At 33.9% G+C, this 21,373-nt stretch overlaps 2 protein-coding genes and 1 pseudogene across 3 annotated transcripts; 2 read left to right on the plus strand and 1 right to left on the minus strand.

The window, feature by feature from the left end:
* The first annotated feature begins 4,076 nt into the window (after positions 1–4,076).
* LOC128678762 (uncharacterized) lies at positions 4,077–6,182 on the plus strand (annotated as a pseudogene).
* Positions 6,183–12,429: 6,247 nt separating this feature from the next.
* Alg11 (ALG11, alpha-1,2-mannosyltransferase) lies at positions 12,430–18,586 on the plus strand. The gene is made up of 10 exons (XM_053760471.1): positions 12,430–12,633; positions 12,867–13,094; positions 13,558–13,790; positions 14,267–14,484; positions 14,931–15,053; positions 15,172–15,333; positions 15,759–15,957; positions 16,331–16,429; positions 16,812–16,908; positions 17,304–18,586. Exons 1-10 carry the CDS (start codon positions 12,614–12,616, stop codon positions 17,383–17,385), a joined length of 1,461 nt encoding a protein of 486 aa, XP_053616446.1. The 5' UTR covers positions 12,430–12,613; the 3' UTR covers positions 17,386–18,586.
* A 279-nt stretch (positions 18,587–18,865) lies between these two features.
* On the minus strand, positions 18,866–21,300 carry Ufm1 (Ubiquitin-fold modifier 1). 2 transcript variants are annotated; one of them, XM_053760473.1, is made up of 5 exons: positions 21,165–21,300; positions 21,029–21,085; positions 19,973–20,885; positions 19,337–19,467; positions 18,866–19,033 (listed from the first exon to the last, which is right to left on the minus strand). In XM_053760473.1, the coding sequence occupies exons 3-5, from the start codon at positions 20,837–20,839 to the stop codon at positions 18,973–18,975; spliced, it is 1,059 nt and encodes a 352-aa protein (XP_053616448.1). In that variant the 5' UTR covers positions 20,840–20,885; positions 21,029–21,085; positions 21,165–21,300; the 3' UTR covers positions 18,866–18,972. The 2 variants fall into 2 exon arrangements, with proteins under 2 accessions (XP_053616448.1, XP_053616449.1); XM_053760474.1 differs by lacking the exon at positions 19,973–20,885.
* Positions 21,301–21,373: the final 73 nt, after the last annotated feature.

A 21,373-nucleotide genomic window follows, 5' to 3' on the forward strand; every position in this document is an offset into this window, starting at 1 on the left:
TAACTTATTGCTGAATGCAAATAAAACCCAATGCATTAAATTTACACTTCCCAATGTTAGGCAGGCTCACGTCGACATGACTCTGAATGGAGAAAGCTGAGATTTTGTACTAAACACTTAATGGCCTATCTAAAAAGCTTAGTTCCGCGGCATTCGCAGTTTGGAGAATCAGACAACTGACGGACGTGGCGACTGCTAGATTAGTTTACTTTAATTATTTTCATAGCTTAATGTCCTATGGGATACTACTTTGGGGGAGTGCTAGCACCATTAACACTATTTTCATTTTACAAAAAAGAGCAATACGTGCTATATATGGTTTGAGGAGAAGGGATTCCCTTAGAGATTTTTTTAAAGATATTAATATTTTAACTTTACCCTTAATATTCTAACTTTTTATTTATATATATATTTTATGTGACAATTTTCAATAATTTTATTGGAAATACATATTTTATTTTATTTATTTATTCAAATTTTGACATTTTTAATAATGATGTAAATTCGTCCTCCTAATTTTTAATATATGTATAAGACCTATATTGTTAATTGACGTCCTTGGAGAAAAGGCTGCGGTGAAGTTTGTTGCGCCGCTTCTTCTTCACCTGCGCTTTGGAAGCCGGCAGTAGACTTAGTTTAAGTAATTTTTGACGTCAATAAGTGATGTATATCATCCTAAATTTAATAAAGAATTTTGAATTTGAATGCTGTTGGCACCCGAGATAATTACGGCATTCGCGAGAAAACAAAAGAGGAAATCAACAAATTGTTTGGTTTGCGCTTGAAACCCAAAGCAATTTTATCAGAACTTGCTAATATAGAAGGAATAGTTTTACCAACGAAAAAGCAACTCTACAATTATTTGTCGGATCACAGAACACAAAAGTTTGGAAAATCGAGTATTTCTCTGGGCGAATTAGAGCAGTGGATATTTAAATGTACCACTATTCCAGAAGATAGCAATGAGGTTTTCGTCATAAGTTACCATATTATTGAAGGGGATCAGCCAAGTTTCCGATTCAATCTATCTACAAAAGCATTATTGAAAAAAATTTTATTCACGGAACTCATACACACCGATGCCACTTACAAACTGGTATGGCAGCAATTGATTGGTTGATTGTAGGTACTACGGATAAAAATCGTATGTTTCATCCGATTTGCTTGGGAGTAGCTACCTATGAGCGTCAGGAAGATTTTAAGACCATGTTCCAAGGAATAAAGCATGTCATGCAATTATACGATTACACAATGAATCCCAGAGTTCTGATCTGCGACGCGGCTCCTAATATTAAAAACGCACTTTCAGTCAAGTTTTTGGTGAAGAGCCGACTATTCGTATGTGCTGGGCACACGCTAAAATAAATATACAAAAGAAAGTAGAAAAAATTGTGCCAAAAAAGGATCAAAAAAGCGTCTTGAGACATGTAGATGTTTTGCATAACGCCGCTTCACTCGAATTGTTTAATGCCGCTTCGCAAGCCTTCCTTGACAAATGGAAAACACAAACCAACTTTGTAAAGTACATGGAAGAGGAACGGTTCAGAAAGAATTGAAATTGGTTCTTAGGTGCAGCACCTCTGTCGCCATCGATAAATAATGCCCTCGAGTCATTTAATCGAAGCATAAAAGACCATAATACATTGCGAGAACGATTTCCTCTGTCGCGATTTTTGTCTGTTGCTACCGATATGGTAGCCCAATGGTCATTAGAAAACTCTTCGTTACCTGAGGCACCTACTATTGAGCTTCAACAGTGGACGGAAGCTTACGCTTGGGCGAAGAAAGATATAAATATAAAGATAATAGCATCTGATCCTATCAAAAAAGTATATTTGATTTGCAACGAAAATGCGAAAGATTTAAACTACAATGATCGCTGGCAAACTTTTAACGAGTATAAAAAACTGTCAGTAGCTTTCCAAAAAACCACACTGCCAAATTTGGACTGGCAAAAAGGATCATGCGACTGCGCCGAATTTTTCAATAAATATGTATGCACACACGTTTTGGGTCTAGCAATTCGGCTCAAATTAACAACACCACCACTAGAAGCAAAAATGATACCCATCGGACAAAAAAGAAAACGAGGCAGGCCCGCTAAGTCCAAGCCAGCACTTATTTACCAGTGACTTAAGTACCAATGTTGCTTATTATTAATAAGATTACTTTTTTTTAGTTGACTGAAGCGTCTTATTTTAGTTTGTCTTTTGTTCATAATTTTTTCCTATTGCTTTGTTTTTTCGGAATACATTGTTCCATTTTATGTGAAATTTCTAGATTCTCAATCACAAATGACGCGAGACGAATTTGTGAGAGATTTAGATAATTTTTGTAATTTATTAAAATTAGAAGAAATATACATATTAAAGAATAAAGATAATGAAATTTTCATAGAAAAATTATTAGATAAAATAAAAAATGATAAGACTAGGTCCGGACCGCGTATATGTATTTTAAGGATTTATTAATTTTAAGGACGTGTATTTTAAGGGTCTAAAACATTTAAAGAAAGAGGGAATTATCACTAAAGAAAATAAAATATTATGCTACGTTATTGTCAATGGACAGAGACAACAAAAGTCACCGGAAAGATGGCGGGCATCTGTCAACAAAAATGAAAGAATATGCAGATGCACGAATAATACTTCAAATTCCAAAGAAATGGATTGTAAACAAACAAACGCATTTAGTGCCGTATTTTTGAATAGATTTTATAGTAAATCTGATTGGTATGTCGACTCCGGTGCGAGCGTGCATTTGACAACAAATGAACACTGGATAAAAAACCCATGTTACGATGTTAGCCTGAAAGAAATTGTTGTGGCTAACGAGAATAAAGTTCCAGTGAAATGTTCCGGCAATGTGCAAATTGTTACCTGCACTGATAATTTTAATTTTTATGTGACAGTGGAAGAGGTTATGTGTGTTCCAAGTCTCACGACGAAATCTTCTGTCAGTTAGTCAACTTATAAAAAACGCGGAAATAAAGTGAGCTTTAGACAAAATGGATGTGATATTTACAACAGAGAAGGAGTTTTGGTGGCAACAGGTATATTAGCTAATGGAGTATATAGATTAAATATACCAGTGCACTTGTCAGCTGCAGCGGTGATATCCAGTGAGGTGTGGCATCGACGACTGGGACATGTTAATAGTTCTTACCTGAATAAAATGCAGAAAGCAGTGGAAGGTTTTGACATGGACCAGGAGGCAGAGATAAGTAAAACTTCCTGTGTTACCTGTTGTGAAGGGAAGCAGAGCCGTTTACCTTTCCCGAGCAGTGGCAATAGATGCAAGGAGCTGTTAGGTGTCATCCATAGTGATGTGTGTGGACCTATGGAGAATGTCTCGCTGGGAGGATCAAGGTATTTCATACTTTTTATAGATGACTATAGCTGCATGACTCACATTTATTTTATGAAAAACAAAAGTGAATCTTTCCAATGCTTTAGAGATTATACAGCCAAAGTAGAGAATGAATCGTACCATTGTTGAAAAAGCTCGATGTTTACTATTTGATGCTGGATTGAAAAAGCAGTTCTGGGCGGAGGCCGTTAATACTGCTGTTTATTTGCAGAACCGGACAGTATCTGCAGTATTAAATAATAAAACTTCATATGAGCTGTGGACCAACAGGAAGCCTAACATTAGTCATCTTAGAGTATTTGGAAGTCAAGTAATGGTACACATACCCAAAGAGAAAAGGTCGAAATGGGACAAGAAGTCAATGAAATGTATACTCGTGGGTTATGAAGAAAATGTGAAGGGTTACAGAATATATAATCCTGAATCCAGGTTAGTAACGTGCAGTCGAGATATCATAATTATAGAGAAAGAAATTGATAATACTGTGATAGCAACTGTAGACTGACAGAGACAGACTCTGATAAAAAGGAAAAATGCTTAGATTCAGTGGGGGACAGTCCTCAGTCAGACGATTCATTCATTTCAGTGGAGACAGTGAATAATACAGATGATTCTATATACACTTGCTGCATGCTCCACAATATGTGTAACCGGGCACATTTAATAGTGGAAGATGATGAGAACCCTAATAACATACAGACCTAACTATTGGTGTAGAACCTGCACTACAAGAAAGAGGTGGAGCTTGTATAGAGCTGCAAAGGGGTATAGAAGCTAGAGCAAATCTTGTGCGACAATTGTGGGCAGCATGTGGTGTGTGATAATGAGTAATATTTGGTTGGGAATATCCTCACAGGAAGTATAAAAACAATGTCCGCTTCTTCTTCTATCATGGGTATAGTAAAAATGCCTTCCTATATAGGCATGGCTGACGTTATGCCATTAAAAAGATTCGAGCAGATTCGACGTAACATTCACTTTGTAGACAATGCCAATTCGGATGACGACAGATATAATAAAATACGACCGTTCATTGAAAAAATAAGGAGAAACTGCCTCGCAACTGAAAAAGAAACAAAGTTTAGCATCGATGAGATGACTATACCGTATAAGGGTACTAAAGCCGGAGACAATATAACCCCATGAAACCTGATAAGTGGGGATTCAAGAACATAGTACGAGCTGGCGCGTCTGGAATCGTCTACGATTTTCTATTGTACGGTGGCGATGACACATTCCGTTACATCGATTTTACCGAAGAGGAAGAGCAGATTGGGTTGGGTGCTAAAATGGTAGTAGCTCTTTGCAAGACCATTCAGACTCCAGGATGTGCCGTTTTTTTCGATAACTATTTTACGACGATCGACTTAATCTGGTATCTACGTGAACACCGTGGGATTTTCAGTCTCGGTACTATACGACAATATAAGTTATAGTCAGTTGTCAAACCACCTAACATAACTACAGCTAAAAATTCGTCCTCGAGTTTAGATCCAATATCCTCCAACTGCTGTCCGAGCTCCGTAATATGTGATAGGTAGCTTATAATTCATACCTGTTGCTAATCCATTTTTCAACAGATTCATGCTTCTTGAGTTGAGATGACCCACTGATTATGGCTTTGGAAAATTCGGGAAAGCCTCTTACGACTGAACTTGTCAAAATAAAATTGTTGCAGGAGCAACAACGACGGGATGGAAAAACTGAACACTCCGATTTCAACGCTTTAGTGATGAAGAAGACATTCAAATCATTTAAATGTTTCCGATGCAAAAAGACCGGGCATTTTAAGAAAGATTGTCCAGAAGGAAAGAAAAACCAGAAGAGTGACTTATCACTCTTCTTGTTTTACTTATCTTTATTGACAGCTTTATCAGCAAATATTCAGAAAAATGTCTGGTATATCGATTCTGGAGCGACAAATCACATGTGTCATAATAAATTACAAATGATGGATTTTCAGTGTGGAAAGCCGTTGCAAGTGAATGTTGCTAATGGAGATACAGTGCTGACAAGTGGTCAAGGAAAAGTTCAAGTTAATTTAAGAAATGGTTTAAATACTATAAGTAATGTTTACTATATACCGGAACTATTTACTAATTTATTATCAGTTAGTGAATTAAACAGAAAAGGCTATAATGTAATTTTTAGTCCAAAAGGTTGTAAAATATATGATGATAGTGAAGTTATAGCTACAGGCAGTTGCATTAATGGCGTATATAAATTAGATACTGTGATAGACTTAAAGGTTGTAATAAGGGATTACTGACTGACAAAGTGCTGAAGAAGAAAGGCAGAGGTTCATTCAGCCAAGTCGTAGACAATGACAAAAAGATCGCTATGGTCAAATGGTACGATAATAAAGTTGTGACTTTGGCCTGTTCTTATGCAGACGCTTACCCAGTTCAGGAAATCAAGAGATGGTGCAAAGAACAGAAAAAGAAAATCGGTGTTAAATGTCCACGGTTAGTTCAATACTACAATCAACATATGGGAGGCGTCGACCTGTGCGATATGTTGATATCTCTCTATAGAACATCTTTCAAGAGCCGTCGTTGGTACATGAACATCTTTGGCCAAATGTTAGATATAACGGTTAACAATGTCTGGCTTCTCTATAGGAGAAAATGCAACACCAAGAGCATGAAAAATGTCAGCTTGAAAAAGTTTAGACATAGGTTGGCAGTCGAATTGAGGCAAAAGGGACGGTCAGTTCAGACAGAACCACCAAGCCCTGTACCAAAAAAGTCACTGATCCAAAACCCAAGTGCACCGAGGCCCCCAGTACACTGGGACGTACAGACGTACGTTATGATGGCTGCAATCACTGGCCTGAATATACAACATATGGACGTTGCAAATTCTGCAAAAATAATAAAACAAACATGGTTTGTTCCAAATGCAAGCAGAGGCTGTGCTTAGTGGCCAAACGAAATTGCTTTTATAATTTCCACAATAAGTAAATAGGATGCTAGGCAAAACTACAAAATTATAGATGCATAAAAAACTACGGAGATAGTTAAGACTGATTAAACTAACTTTTTAGTTTTATTTGTAACTAGTTTTTATGTTCAAAACATAATTGTTATTGTAACTTTTTAAACGTTTTAGTCTTATCAGAGTTCCTATTAGTCTTTTAAGCGACTGTGACAGAAAGTAACTGTAACCATGAGACTATATTTCTTTGATATAATTATTATTTTCCTACGAAATCACTTGTTTTTTTTATTCTATTCCTTTGATAATGAGAAGTATACTGCACGTGGTTGGAGTGCATCAGTTTTTTAAGAACTTGATAATGTCCAGTATAATGGACGTATATTTTTCAGAAAACTGAAATATCTAGATTTTTTAAAGTATTTTTTCTAGGGTCTCCTACAACCTAATAACCAAAATCTATAACCATTTTACAAATTTAATTAAAAAAAAACCGTCGATTTAAGGGTTAAACGTTATCCTGAAATAAGTATTAGAACTTCAGAGGCAGTAACAGCTGCTAGCGCAACTTTTGCTGAGAAGGACATCAAAGGATGGTTTTCTAAAATAGAATAGAATAATATCTTAAAGAAAATGGTATTTTTGACATTCTCTCTGACCCAAGCAGAGTACTGAATGGCGATGAGACATTTTTTTTATTATGCCCCAAGACAGGAACAGTATTAGCAGAAAAAGGAGACAAAAATGTATACGAAGTTGACAGAGGACAGGCAAAAAGTGTAATAACCGTTATGTTCACTATTGCAGCAAATAGAGCTGTGACACCACCCATGATAATTTTCCCCTATAAAAGACTCCCAGGGGATATCGCTGCAAAGTTCCAGAGAAGTGGGGAATAGGCCCCAGTGATAATGGTTGGATGAAGGCCGATATTTTTTACGATTACGTAAAAAAAGAAGTAAATGTAAAGTTCCCTGTAATTTTTTTTTTGTTGATGGCCACAAAACACACATGACCTTACAAGTAAGTGAGCTGTGCTTAGAATTATAAATAGTGCTGATAGCCTTGTATCCGAATAGTACACGTATTCTTCAGCCCGCAGATGTGTCTGCCTTCTTTCCGCTAAAATATGCCTATAGGAAGAGTGTACTCGATTGGAGACGAGAGCATCCTTTGCAACAACCAAATGAGAATTTGTGCCGATTTTGCAAAAAGCAATAAGTTTAGGAATCAAACCAGAGATCATTAAGAATGGTTTCAAAGCTTGCGGTTTACACCCTTGGGATCCTAACTCCGTAAATTATTCGAAATGTTTAGGATCATCATCATTAACTACTAAAAATAATATAAATATATTAGGATATAGAAATACCACAAAAAATGAAAATAAATCTATTCAGGAAAAAACAATTACAAAAGAAATATTTGCAAACATAGTTGGCTTAGATTTAATTAAAGATTTAGAGCAAAAATCACAAAAAACACACTGTGGAAAAGTACTTCAAAGTCTGTGGAATTTTTTTCAAAAATTCTTGTGACCAAGAGCGAGAAAATGCAATTTCAAGAGAATATAGTCAAATTGAAAACCTAGATCCTAATATTCAGATTGAAGATTTAGACGTGATTATTGCTAGTGATAATCTAAATATGAGTCCATCACAGTATTTGAACATCGCAGAAAACTCGCCAGCTAATGTTGAAGATAACACTATTATTAATGCCAATATAACACCGGACAACACTCCAAAACCTATTAATACAATTGTAGTAAACAGTATACAAATTTGTAATCAAACCAATGGAAGGTTTTAACAGTTCAAACGGAAGAAGGTACAACAGAAAATAAAGCAAAGAAGCAAAATATTGATCTGATTCCTGTGCAATTACATGATTTATTAGTTCTTCCAAAAACCCCAGTTCGCAAAGGAACTGGAAATACAGAAAGAACATCATTTGTATTGACATCAGCAGAATGGCAAAGTAAAGAAAATGAAAAAAAGCGTATCAAACAAGAAAAAGAAGACGCTATTAAGAAACGAAAGGAAGAAAGAGAATTAAAGAAGGCATTACCAAAGACTAAGCAAGTAAAGAAGGAGAAAAAGGAAAGAAGTTCAAAGCTTGGAATAGAAAACCAGCAAACACAGAAAATAGCAGATATAAAAAAGCAATTATTCTCACCCGATTTTTATAATATTGCATCAATATCAAAGCAAACAAATAGTCTAGATAATGCACTAAACATTTTAAATTTGAAAGAAAACTTTAATGTAAAGAAGGACACAAAAAGACACAAAGATTCTGAAATAGAGAAAATGTTGTTGTTGTCAGAATTTGAAGATTGACTTTTTATTACACTGATTATTAAGATAGGTAGGTACGTAATTGAGATTGAGATATTGATTTTTTTCGTTTATGTTATCAGAAATTGAAGACTGATTTTTTATTACACTGATTTTTGAAATAAGTACGTAATTGAGATAAGAGATATTGTTTTTTTTTGTTTATGTTGTGATAAATTGAAGACTGATCAAGATAGATAGATAGAACAGGATAATAATTGTGATTTTATTTGATTTATAACTTCAAAAATATGTCTTTTTTAAAATATGTTTAAAGTAGTACTTAATTTTTAGTTTATAAGAGGTACTTAACTCCAGAGGTACTTAATTTTTAGTTTATAAGAATACCAAAAGACTAAGAATTTGTTACGGGTTTCAGATTTATTTCTTTTGATAAATATATTTTTATTACCTTATAGACATTGTTTTATTTATTTTACCTTCATAAAGTAACTAGGTACTGCATATTTAAGATACTAAAGAGCAAATTAATAGATCGATTGCAAAGGTGCCAATACATGGTTTATCTGATGGCAATACTTTGGGGTTGACTATGCCAATAGTTGGATTTTAGCATGTGCATACTTTAAATACCTTTTTCTAGTATTTGAGTCTTGATTTCCAAAACAATTCATTATTGAATAGTTTAAAAACTTATCTGAATACAGTTTAAGCAATAATTATTGCTTTAGATTCAGTATATATTTTTTTATACTTTTTTATTTCACACTTGTCGCCTAAAGTGCCAAAAATTGGCTGTGTTACCCTACATAAGACACAAGCTATTTTTTATTCACAGGAGTAATAAAATCTCGCGGTAGGTAGTTAACTAAATAACTAAGTTGTAATAAGATAATAATTAAATACTGTATGCCTACAAATACCTATTTTATTTCTGCAATATTTACGTAGAAAGCATGTACTACTCCCTGTACATCTTTTAAGGTCACTTCTAATATTTAAATATTTTAATATGGCATATATAAATATATATCGCATGTAGGTATTCCAAAAATTCATAGATTTAAAGCGTCAGAACCGTTTCATTTATTTAATCCAAAATGAAATCAAAATTCTGAAGCCAAATCAGTTGAAGTTTCATTTGACTTAGGAGATATAGATTATAATAATATCAAACCATCTCCTTCATTTTTTGAAAATATTAATTCGAAAATAATTTGTCAATTAGAGACAGAAAAAGAAATGAATACTGAAGAACCAAAGAAAGGTGTTGATAAAATTAATAGACATAGCTCTGACGATGATAACTATGAGGTATGTATGGAAATATGTTGTTATTGTAAGTACCTCTTACTCGGAAGAACGTAAGTACAATCTCAATCTTGACATTTAGGTACATCAATACCTTTGTAAGAAGTTATTAGCATAATGACCATGCAGTCAAAATATTTTGCCCAAAATAATGTTCCTCTTACCCAACCTGACAGTTAAATTAAAGAAATGCTGTAGTTAGCAATGAGAACTGAGTTTTTAAGTTTTTTAAGAACACTCATGCTATCATTAAAGGGCTTCAAACTGGTACTCCAATGATGCCACCAAACACTAATTATATATATATATATAATATACGGAATTGATTCGTCAGTTTTCATAACAAAATACATGTCTGCCAAATGTACAGTACAAAATCCATCGAAGGAATCTAGTTCTCTAATGACGCCGTAGAACTCAACTCACACTTATAATTCCAGAGACCTCCGTTAGAATTCGACAAAACATTCATGTGAAAATAGAAAAAATATGATACTCTAACCTCAAACAATTACAATAACTAAAACGAACGGGCACAAATTCAACAAAACATAAAATTATTTTTTTAAAACAAACCGGTTAGAAATATATTTTTTAAATTATGTACAAAAAAAATATTTAGAAATTATGATGACAATATGCATGACAAAGACAACACAAAGTTGCCAAGTGTAAAATTAATATTTTCAAAGGGGTTTGAAGATTTTACTATGGAGCGTGGCATACCTACTGCCGCCATTTTGATTTTTTTTCAAAATCGCGGCCAGCCATGAAACCTTTATAAATCGATAGCTGACATTAATGCCAACAAAAAATATTAATTCAATGACCCTCATAAAGTGTCAGGTTTCCGAGAAAATAACCGTCAAAGTTGATCACGTGATTTCTATTTTTTTTTTAATAGCGACTATAAACCCATCTATTTGGTATAACAATGTGTAAACATACACAAAATATTCTAATAGGTATAGATAATATTAATAATAAAACATAGATAACTATGCCTCATGATATTTCTACATGTTGCGGCTACTATGTACTTAATAAGAATATTTTATACTACGACAAAAAAGTCAATGGAGACGTACTGTTCCTTAGGTATTGTTTTAGGTGTTATATATAACAAGAAAATAGATTATATATTGTATTATTCTAATGTGCAAGCGAGACACACTACAAGCGGGGGTGGGGGGAGTGTGGCGGAGGAAGTAATTAACTATTACTTGTTTTATGTGTATAAGAAAGTTAAAAAGTTTTTTTGTATTGATGTTATGAATGTGATTTTTGTGTTTGTAGTCTCAAAAGTGTTTAAATTGTGTATACTAAAAGCATGATGCCTTAAATTGTTTATCGGGCAATAAAAATACTGTTCCGAAACTGTACTTCTAATTGTTTTCCCTTTTGTGCCAATGTAAAAAGAAATCCAGGTTTATATAACTATTTTCGCAAAGAGAAATTGTAGTAAGTAGGTAACCATAAAACTATGCCACAATATAAACGTAAAGAGAATTTTTAATTTTATGATTATTCCTATCTTGTGTTATGTAGTAAATGGTTTTACAGAGGTACCTATTACTTTCATTTACCCTATAATGTCAAATGTCATATTAAATCTAATGACGATACTGCACTCACACATAGATGGTCACAAAATATGTTATTAAGTTGAAAAATATATCCAGATACAATGCAACATACATATTTGTTCTAAAAGTTTTTTTTAACATCTTTATTCATCAGAACACATACCCTTGCTTATAATTATGGATGTCACGTGATCAACTTTGACGGTTATTATCTCAGAAACCTGACACTTTACGAGGGTCATTGTTTTAATATTTTTTGTTGGTATTTATCTCAGCTATCGATTTATATACGTTTTATGGCTGGCCGCGATTTTGAAAAAAAATCAAAATGGCGGCAGTAGGTATGCCACAAATCTTCAAACCCCTTTTGAAGCACAATGCAGGAGCCAGCACCCCCAAGAATTTGTTGATCCCAAGTACATGTATTGCTTTCCCTTTCATTTGTAGCTTCTTGCGCAAAAGTTTTTTGCAATAACTAGCAAGTTTTTAACAAAATTACGTTTTAGTCAGTGTATTGTTGCAATTTACGCGTGACGAACAAAATCATGTCCATGCACTAAACCGTTGAGAAGCTCCATCGTTCCGAGCCTAATAGGCTCAGCCTATACTGAAGCGACGCGACGACGTGGAAAATTTAAACTTTGCAGAACAAGCATGCACGAGATTGGCGCACGAGCTAAATATTTTGAACTTGAACCTACGAAATAAAGTTTTATTTTGCAACTCTGTCCAATGTCGTCGTTACAGTCGTTGCTTTAGCACACGTTTTAGAGGTAGGTACCTACCTAGTTATTAATCCGAGGTTTCTATATATCATCCCTATAAGCTGGCTGTTCAAAATAAGCAGGCAGGGTAGGATAATAGGAAATAATTATTGTTCGTTCATTCAAGTCAAAATGTCAATGTCAAAGTTACGTCAGCAAGGTATCCAAAAAAATTGACGTCGAGCGTACTACACTAGTTTTGATGTTGTAATATTAGGTATCGTCTAAAAATCAATTCAATTTTTAATTATCTTGCCATTATTACCATTTACTTTGTTTGTGCAATATTTCATCATGAATTCTGTGTACTTCAATTGATTCCACTAATATTGTTACTTCCATCACAATGTTTTGGCAATGTTTCACGTAAGTTACATTTTCGTATCTTTATAAATAAGCGAAGTCTTATTTAATTAGGTTCTCTACATAGATATAATTGGCCCATTTTGCAATTTTTTATCGTAAGTTATTACTTTAAAAAAATTGTATATTTACAATTTTTTTTCTATTCTACATTATTCTGATACTTTATCGAGCTGACGTGTATGTGTATCTGCACATTGGAGATAAAGATAAAATCTGTGCAATTTCTTTTACAGGTTTTTGGTAATCCTGCCAGTTATATTCATTGGAGTCATATCAATAGCCACTTTTGTATTGGTTCCATTGGCTTTTATTTTTGCGTCATGGTATATGAGGATCCGGGAACGTAAACTTCAGAGGCGGAACAGGGATGGAGCGAATGTCGCGTTCTTTCATCCATACTGCAACGCTGGCGGGGGAGGAGAGAGAGTACTATGGGTTGCAATCAAAGCTTTGCTGGAGAGGTACTGTTGTTTATTTAGCTAGAAAGAAAAGGCTGATACAAATCTAGTTCCTTATAATCTTTACGTATATTCACATATTGACCGAAAATTGTATGATAGCCATGAGACTTTCTGGTTGGTAATTTTGATGGAATTTAAATGTAATGTAGAAAGCAAATAATATTTTCTGTTTTGCATCACTCATTGAGTTGTTTCTTAATTATTAACTGATGCTCTGTTTCTTAATTCATTTGTTTATACTAAATGCTCTGTTTATTAAACCTCCACAAATAAAATACCAAATTTTGACTTTCTACATGTAGTAAGTCAGCTGTATTTAAATTTCATTGACATGTGTATTGATTAATGATAATAATGAATTCTAAATAGGGTTTTATAAAGAATGTTTATGGTATATACACTGCCATTAATTATTTAACAAATGAAACTTATGAAACTCATATTAACAAACTCACAATTGCAGGTATCCAGACACAAACATCTACATATACACAGTAGAAACAGCTGAACCAAAAACAATACTAGATAAGGCTCAGAACCAATTCAACGTCAAAGTTGACCCAAACAAAATCAAGTTCGTCCGGTTAACATTGCAGAAGCTAATTGAAGCTAAAACATATCCATACTTTACACTCATATTGCAGAGTTTAGGCTCTATGTTTTTAGGAATGGAAGCATTTATGAAACTTAATCCAGGTATGTGGTTAACATTTATTTGAATCAAATTTTATTTACTAGTATGGTACAAAGCACAGACAGCATTCTCTACCAACCTTCAGGAAAAACTGAACCACTTAATTTCTCCTCTTAATTACTTGTCTGTATGTATTTTGAGGCTTGTGGTTCCCACCCTAAAATAATATCACTCCATGTCCCATTGATGTCATACAACACAACTAAGGTATAGCCTTGTCACCTTGACAGCTACAATGAAACTACAGCATTTCACATCTGAATTTGTAATTTAAGCCTAGTGATATTATATCCCACTGCTGGGCAAAGGGCAGTATGTACCCATCAATCATTATAATAAATGGTTTTTGATGTTTCGCAATTTTATATATATTATATATATATATATATATATATATATTATATATATAAAATATTGCATTTATATGCAAGATTAGATATCATATTATTGTGATATCTAATCAGTAATCTTTTTCCAGACATATACATAGACACAACGGGTCACGCGTTTACATACCCTATATTCCGGTATCTAGCTCAGTGTCCAGTAGGCTGCTATACACACTACCCCACGGTGACGTCGGCCATGACGCGCCGCGTCAAGCAGCGCGTCGTGGGATACAATAATTCGAGTATAATCGCCAGAAATCCCATATTTACATGGATTAAGTTGCTGTATTACAAAATTTTTAGATGGGTGAGCCTGTAAATTTATCTCTTTACGTAGCTACAAAAAACTGTATATTTTTATTGTAGCCAAAAGCGAAACGAGGCATATGCATGGATGCCAAACATCATAATCTGACAATAACCACTCCCTTCTCCTGTCCACACAGGGAGCGAAGCGACACACCTGAAAGAGTGTCTTTCAGGTAACATCTGAAAATGAGATGGACCTTTTTGTATTTCTGCCACACATGTTATATTTTTTGTTTGTACAAAATTTTGTACAAACAAAAATTATTTGTACAAAAGTTGTGTTGTTTTTACAAATAGATTTTATATATATATCTATCAGATAAACTTGAAACATCCCTGGCCAATATTATTATTATAATTGCAATATATATTGCAATATATTTTAAATGTTTTACAATATTTTTTGTTATTTTTTTATAAAGATTTCTTTACTTCCTATTTCAGCTGTACCGTCTAGCGGGTCGGTGCGCGGACGTGGTGATGGTGAACGGGAGTTGGACGGAGGGTCATATTAACGACGTGTGGGGGGTCCCCCTACAGACCCACAGGGTCTACCCTCCTTGCGATGTAAGTTTTAGAAGCTTTTATAAGAAAATAAAAAACGAAGCACATATTCTGAATTGAACAATATTTATCAATCAGAAATGTACCTACAGAAATTCGAAATGATCATCTTTTTATTCAGGTAACAGAACTAAAGAAACTGACATCTTTAGTGAAGGACTCTGACCCGATTCGAATCCTGTCCGTGGCTCAGTTCAGGCCGGAGAAGGACCACCCTCTGATGCTGCAAGCAATGTACGAGCTGAGGAACCTGCTGATTAAGAACGAAATGCTGTGGAACAAGGTATTTGATTATTACGTCAAAAATTTGACGACCTCGGTGGCGCAGTGGTAAGATTCTTGCCACTGAACCGAGAGGTCCCGGGTTCGATCCCCGGTCGGGTCATGATGGAAAATGATCTTTTTCTGATTGGCCTGGGTCTTGGATGTTTATCTATATATGTATTATATTATATAAAATATAATATCGTTGAGTTAGTATCTCATAACACAAGTCTCGAACTTACTTTGGGGCTAGCTCAATTTGTGTGATTTGTCCTAATATATTTATAATTTTGGATATTTTTTTTAATGATCCTGTCATGCATGTAAGACTAGTCGTGACCCGTTAATCTAAAAGAACTTATTTTGAATTCTGTATATCCGAAAAGGAAGCGATATTTTAATGTGGCATATTTAACATTCAATTTTTTTTTCAACCGTTTCTAGATAAAACTGGTTTTAGTCGGTTCCTGTCGCAACGCGGAGGACGAAGAACGCGTTCAGAACCTCAAAGATTTGGCCAAACATCTCTCTGTGGAGAATTCAGTGCAGTTCGTAGTGAATGCGCCGTTCGCAAGATTGCTACAGTTGTATCAGACCAGCAGTATAGCGTTACACGCCATGTGGAACGAGCACTTTGGAATTAGTAAGTTTTTTCCGTCGTAAACGCTATGTGAATTTTGTACGACACGCCAGGTGTGTTTTCAGATGCGGAAAAAGATTATATAATTGATTGCTCGTAAAATTCATTTTTTTTTCTTTTTGCGAAGTTTCTGAATGCATATTAGCCTAGAATAAAAAATATTATTAGATACTGGCATTTGTCTGCAGCTCCGCCTGTAGTAATTTATGTGATAATTAATCACCTGATTAATTATGTCTATTATTTCATCAAAATAGTCGTGAAAACTGTCGATTATAAAATATTAGTATGAATTACTCGAAATTACTATTCACAACTGGTAGTTTTAAACTTTTGAGTGTATAAATGAACGATTCCGAATGAAGACACCTTACAGGTGTGGTGGAGTGCATGGCGGCGGGGCTGGTGACGGTCGCGCACCGCTCGGGCGGGCCGCGGGCGGACATCATCGAGACGTGCCAACCTTCGCGCACAGGTAACGTTTTGTAAAACACGTGCTGTATCCATTATTATATTAGGGCTGTTGAAACCTTTAACCAATTTTATATTACGAAAAAAATAATAAAGAAAATGGTCTGATTAGTAAATAAATAATTATTTCCACATTTAATACCGGTAGCTTTGCATAATGATTTGCTAGGCCAAGTAGCCCGATCAAATCTATCTTTTATCATATGTAAAAAATATAATAACAATAGATACAGTCAACAGCACATCAAGTTACCCTGCTTAAACCTCTATGGCGCGGTAATAGCGGTGAGTTTGCAATGAATTTGGGAAGCTTGATGTGCTGTTGACTGTACTAACGTTGTATATGTAAAAAATATAATAAGATTAGGTACTAACGTTATATTCAGGATTCCTTGCTGCCGAACCAGACGAATATGCTCGGGCCATATTAGAAATTATAGCTTTACCTCCCGAAGAGAAGAAGAGGATTGTAGAAGCTGCCAGGTACGTACAATTTTGAATCAGATACCTGTATTGTCTATATAAATATTGTAAAAGCACAATAGAATACTTAAACTGTTTGTAACAAATAACTTGTAGGTAATTTCGATGAGTTTCATAATACATATTTTAACCAAAGATTTCCACTTGTCACAATCCTGACAAAAATAAAGATTATTTATTTGCAAACACATGACTAGACTACATTTTTACATTGTGGTGTTAAAACTTCATCCTACATTTTTGACAAATACAAATTAAAAAAAAAAACATTTCATTCTTTCTTCATTTCAGTTTCCACTCTCGATTTACAAAGAGTGTTAAATCAACGATATTTTATAAATTCTATTTCCACTAAAATTGCAATTATATAAGTGTCAGTAAATATTTTCTTTCAGGTCGTCAGTAGACCGTTTCTCAGAGAAGGAATTCGAGAAGGCTTTCCTTCGCTGCGCCGAACCGCTTTTGAGAATCGACTAGCGAACGTCTTTAGCCGCTTGGCTTGACGAACTAGAAGTTATTACTGCCGACTATTGGTATAACATGCTTAGGGTGTGATAGCTACATTTGACCGTGACTCATTGAAATGAGTGAAAAGTTTATGAAAGTGTAGATTTCTATGTGAAACTTTACATCTCGGATATATGCTGTGCGCTTTTCGTGATACACGCTAGGTGCGATTTCTGTCGTGGAATTCTTAGAATATTGTATAGGATTCCGCTCATTTCTGTAGGAACTGGTTTAGATAGCAAATTTAAAGGAATGCCAATGAATTATGTAGTTTTTGAAGTTCTAAAATAGAGAAGTCTGGTTAGTTATTTATGTATATATAAAAATAACCATACATAAATAAATCTAACCAGACTGATCTCTGTATATAAAAAAAAAACTTTGTAAATCTTAACTTGTAATTGGAAATAGAATGTGCTTTCAGATATTACTTAGTAAAATTGGTCGTATTTTCACATTACATACAGTACCTACCTAATAACTTTTGTAACTAACCTAATGCAATAATACCTCGCATACTAAATCAGTTAAGTAAATTATATTAAAAATTACTTGAAAGAATGTGAAAACATTGTAGGTACAAAGCACTTCATTTGGGCAGTCAGTTAAATTAGATTCGCTAGCTTTTTTGCAATGTGCTGATTGCCCTAAATAGTTTAACATATAATTGTAATTGGTATACGTTGACGATATCGCTTCTTTACGCAATATGTTTCAAATAAATTTAAAACGCTCTATTGCTAAATTTAAAAAAAATCTAGTTGAACAAATAATGCGAAAAAATGCGTGAAATATGTAATGCGTCATAGAACTTCATATCTTAGCGCTAAGAATAGCCTAAACAATGCATTTGAAACTAAACTACGTAGGTATAATGTTAAATGAGCTGTTGTTATTAAATGTGCCACTAGTTTGGCCAGTCATTGCAATTTAATGTGTTTTTTTTTTTTTAATTTTTTTTAGAACTTTGATTTAATACCTTTGATGTTATAACGATATATAGCACATGATATTTGTTTGTTCTTTTTTTAGTTTTCTTAATCCATAATACAATGTTATTCAACTGTAAATAATGATTGTAACGTTACTTAACTATAACTATACTTTGTGATTATTATAAGTACGTTCCATTAGTATATAAGATATCGCAATAAATTATTTACCAAAGTTATTGGTGTTTTGTTTATTACCACTAGTGTTTCGTACCACCCATAGACGTAGTCTGTAGTTTTTTCACAAAATATACTGAAGAAAAAAAACCTATTTATTTAATATACATATAATACCTATGCTTGTGAACTTATTGAGTTAAAAATTTCGAAACTCACCTTTTTAAATTCAGTTCGTTCATTTCATTGTGAAATATGCGCCTGGCGTGTTACACGCTTGGCGCACTTTATAAGAGTAAATACTTTAACATTTCTAATTAGTAAATAACGAAAAAGTAAAGTATCTTTTTTATAAAAACATTTAATTACACATAAACATAAATATATTATCTGTAAGGTGTATAAAGTAATAAACTTAAATTAATGGAATATTTGCGCTTACGTCCGGTTACCCACTCTGTCTCGTGGAATTAGTCTCAGTTCTGAGCCGTGCTTCAGGAAGACATTTCCTAAAAAAAAAAACCGGAACATTATAATAGGTAGAAACATATGTGTGGTATGTGCTGCTAGATGGAAATCTGTATCTAGGTGAAAGTTCACCTAGGCCAGAGCACTGGCTGTTCTAATTAAAAATTACACTTACTTGGCAAATAAATGAATATAAATATATCTCTGCCCACAGCATAAACAAATAGTTTTTTCTCACTAGTTCGATTGTCAAACTAGTAAGAACTTTTTCTCATTTGTTCGATTGTCCAACTTAAATGAGAATAGTTCTACTACAGCTAAAAGTTTTACGAATATAGTAATACCTGCAGTCTGTTGCGGGTTGATGCCGATGCCGTCGTCTGTGATGACCGCGCTGGTGGCAGGCTCCACTCGGAACTCCTCCGCTGCGAACTTCAGTACTGCTGTGAACGGCGTCGCTTCGGGCACGCTGAGACTACAATCGAAATGTATAGATAGCATCCAATTTATTTAAGAGGTAATCAATCTTGACATGTGTATTCATAATAATAATGAGATGAAAAAATTCAGGAATCGAGCGGGAGAACCCACTCCCCTGCTTAACCACAGTGCTCTTAACCACTGAGCTATCGAGACAATGCCAGATGCCAGTTCGGCCAAATTGAGAGTAGCAAGTACTCTTAATAAACATTTTTTTACTAAAAGTTTGTACCTATGTATTGTCTGTCATCTGTCATTAACTTAGTCTTAAACGGTTTGGGTCATGTTAATGATATTTCGGGTTAAAGAAATATTTATTCTTATAAGGAATAAATTAAAAAACTAGCTTTATTATTAAGCAACATATTACAAGTGGGACAAATAAAAAATTCTCACATAAATTTCTGGTAAAAATATTTTAATAATTTTGTCAAACAGATTCATAACATGTTTTTCCAGAAAGCCACATCTGAGTCACTGATTATATCAAAAAATTCTACCTTCAAATTTTCATCCACACAAATTCTCTTGACTACCCCCACTAATTGAGTATATGTCAGGTCTATGTAAAAGAATTCTGCCGACATATTCTCCTTCAACAGCCTCCCGCAATCCACTAAAGCTCTCACAATCAATTTAAACAAATCCATGTGATCTATACATAACTGTAAAAAATACTTTTCGTCGACGCTAAAAAGATATTTCCATAATGACTTATTAATATAACTTTTTCTTGATATCACATCTGTGAATACATTTACTATACTATTTACAGATTTAAGATATGTCACATCTTTATTTATAATGCTTATAACTAATAAGTTCATGTTATCCTGATTTAAAGCATTAAACATATCCAACAAAACATCTTTTGGGTGTTCACAACTGTTCAACTCAGATAGCAAAATCTGACTTTTAAATTCTAAAATCTTCTCCTTTGGTATTTCATTGGGAATATGCCGCAATAAAGTCTCTTTTGATGCAGTCTCTAGCATTATATCAGCGAGACATTTCTCTAACTTCTCTTTGGAGAACATCTCTAAAAATATCTTAAAAGCGATGTCCATTTGTATAATTTTTGTCTGTGACTGTATAATTTTTTTCAGGACATAGTTTTGGGGGTCAGCAAAACATGTTTTTAAAAAATAGTCAGGGAAATCTTGTTCACTTTGTAAAATCGTAAGGAACTCTGTTACAATGTCCTTTTTATGGAGTTTATTTAAACAACTTTCGATGTGGTTCGCGATAACAAAAGCATTTTTTATTTCCTCCTCAGAGGTTTCATTTGTGGGCCAGTTTTCTGTTTGACAGAGGCAAAGGAAGTCTTGGAAAAAGTCCAGGAATTGTCGCAATACAGCTGCCTCCATGATACAGCGATGTAACTTCAATGTAAGTCTTTAATTTCTTCAGCATCTGTTAAAATGAAAAATCTATGTATCATTCCAAAAGTTTGGGGTATATTTAAACAATTTAACCAATTTAACTATCAAGATCTACGTTGAAGTTACAGAATATAATTTTAAAATGTCTACGTGTAAAAGTAAGCGGAAACTTACACTTTAAAAGGCAGTTTTGGATCTGAAGTCAGGGTTATCTTGAAAGTAACTTTAGACCTGAAAGTAATAGTGAATTAGAGATTTTTTAATTTACGCGTATACATATCAAATCTTTGTATATACAAATTTTACTTACATGGTTATAATTACACGTGAAATATACAAGAAGAACCAAGACAAATAGCCACAAATAAATAGCAATCTTACAAACTCGATCGTTCAAGGCCAGAAAGAATGACAGTCAGACAGATGACGTTGCACGCATGTCAACTTGAAAACGTCTCGGTTTAATGAAGAATGTGTAGAGTACCTAGTAAAATTTTAGTGAAAGCAAATCCAGGATTT

This window comes from Plodia interpunctella, chromosome 20 (assembly GCF_027563975.2).
Source record: "Plodia interpunctella isolate USDA-ARS_2022_Savannah chromosome 20, ilPloInte3.2, whole genome shotgun sequence".
Taxonomy (NCBI): domain Eukaryota; kingdom Metazoa; phylum Arthropoda; class Insecta; order Lepidoptera; family Pyralidae; genus Plodia; species Plodia interpunctella.

Excerpts from the sequence above, each read along its gene's own strand:
- Alg11 (XM_053760471.1), top strand. The coding sequence starts at position 12,614 with ATGTTTTGGCAATGTTTCAC. Across the intron at positions 14,485-14,930 it reads ATTACAAAATTTTTAGATGG|CTGTACCGTCTAGCGGGTCG; the intron begins GTGAGCCTGTAA and ends TTCCTATTTCAG. Across the intron at positions 16,909-17,303 it reads AGGATTGTAGAAGCTGCCAG|GTCGTCAGTAGACCGTTTCT; the intron begins GTACGTACAATT and ends ATTTTCTTTCAG.
- Ufm1 (XM_053760473.1), bottom strand. The coding sequence starts at position 20,839 with ATGGAGGCAGCTGTATTGCGACAATTCCTGGACTTTTTCCAAGACTTC. Across the intron at positions 19,468-19,972 it reads GTGTGGATGAAAATTTGAAG|TCTCAGCGTGCCCGAAGCGA; the intron begins GTAGAATTTTTT and ends TTTCGATTGTAG. Across the intron at positions 19,034-19,336 it reads CAACCCGCAACAGACTGCAG|GAAATGTCTTCCTGAAGCAC; the intron begins GTATTACTATAT and ends TTTTTTTTTTAG.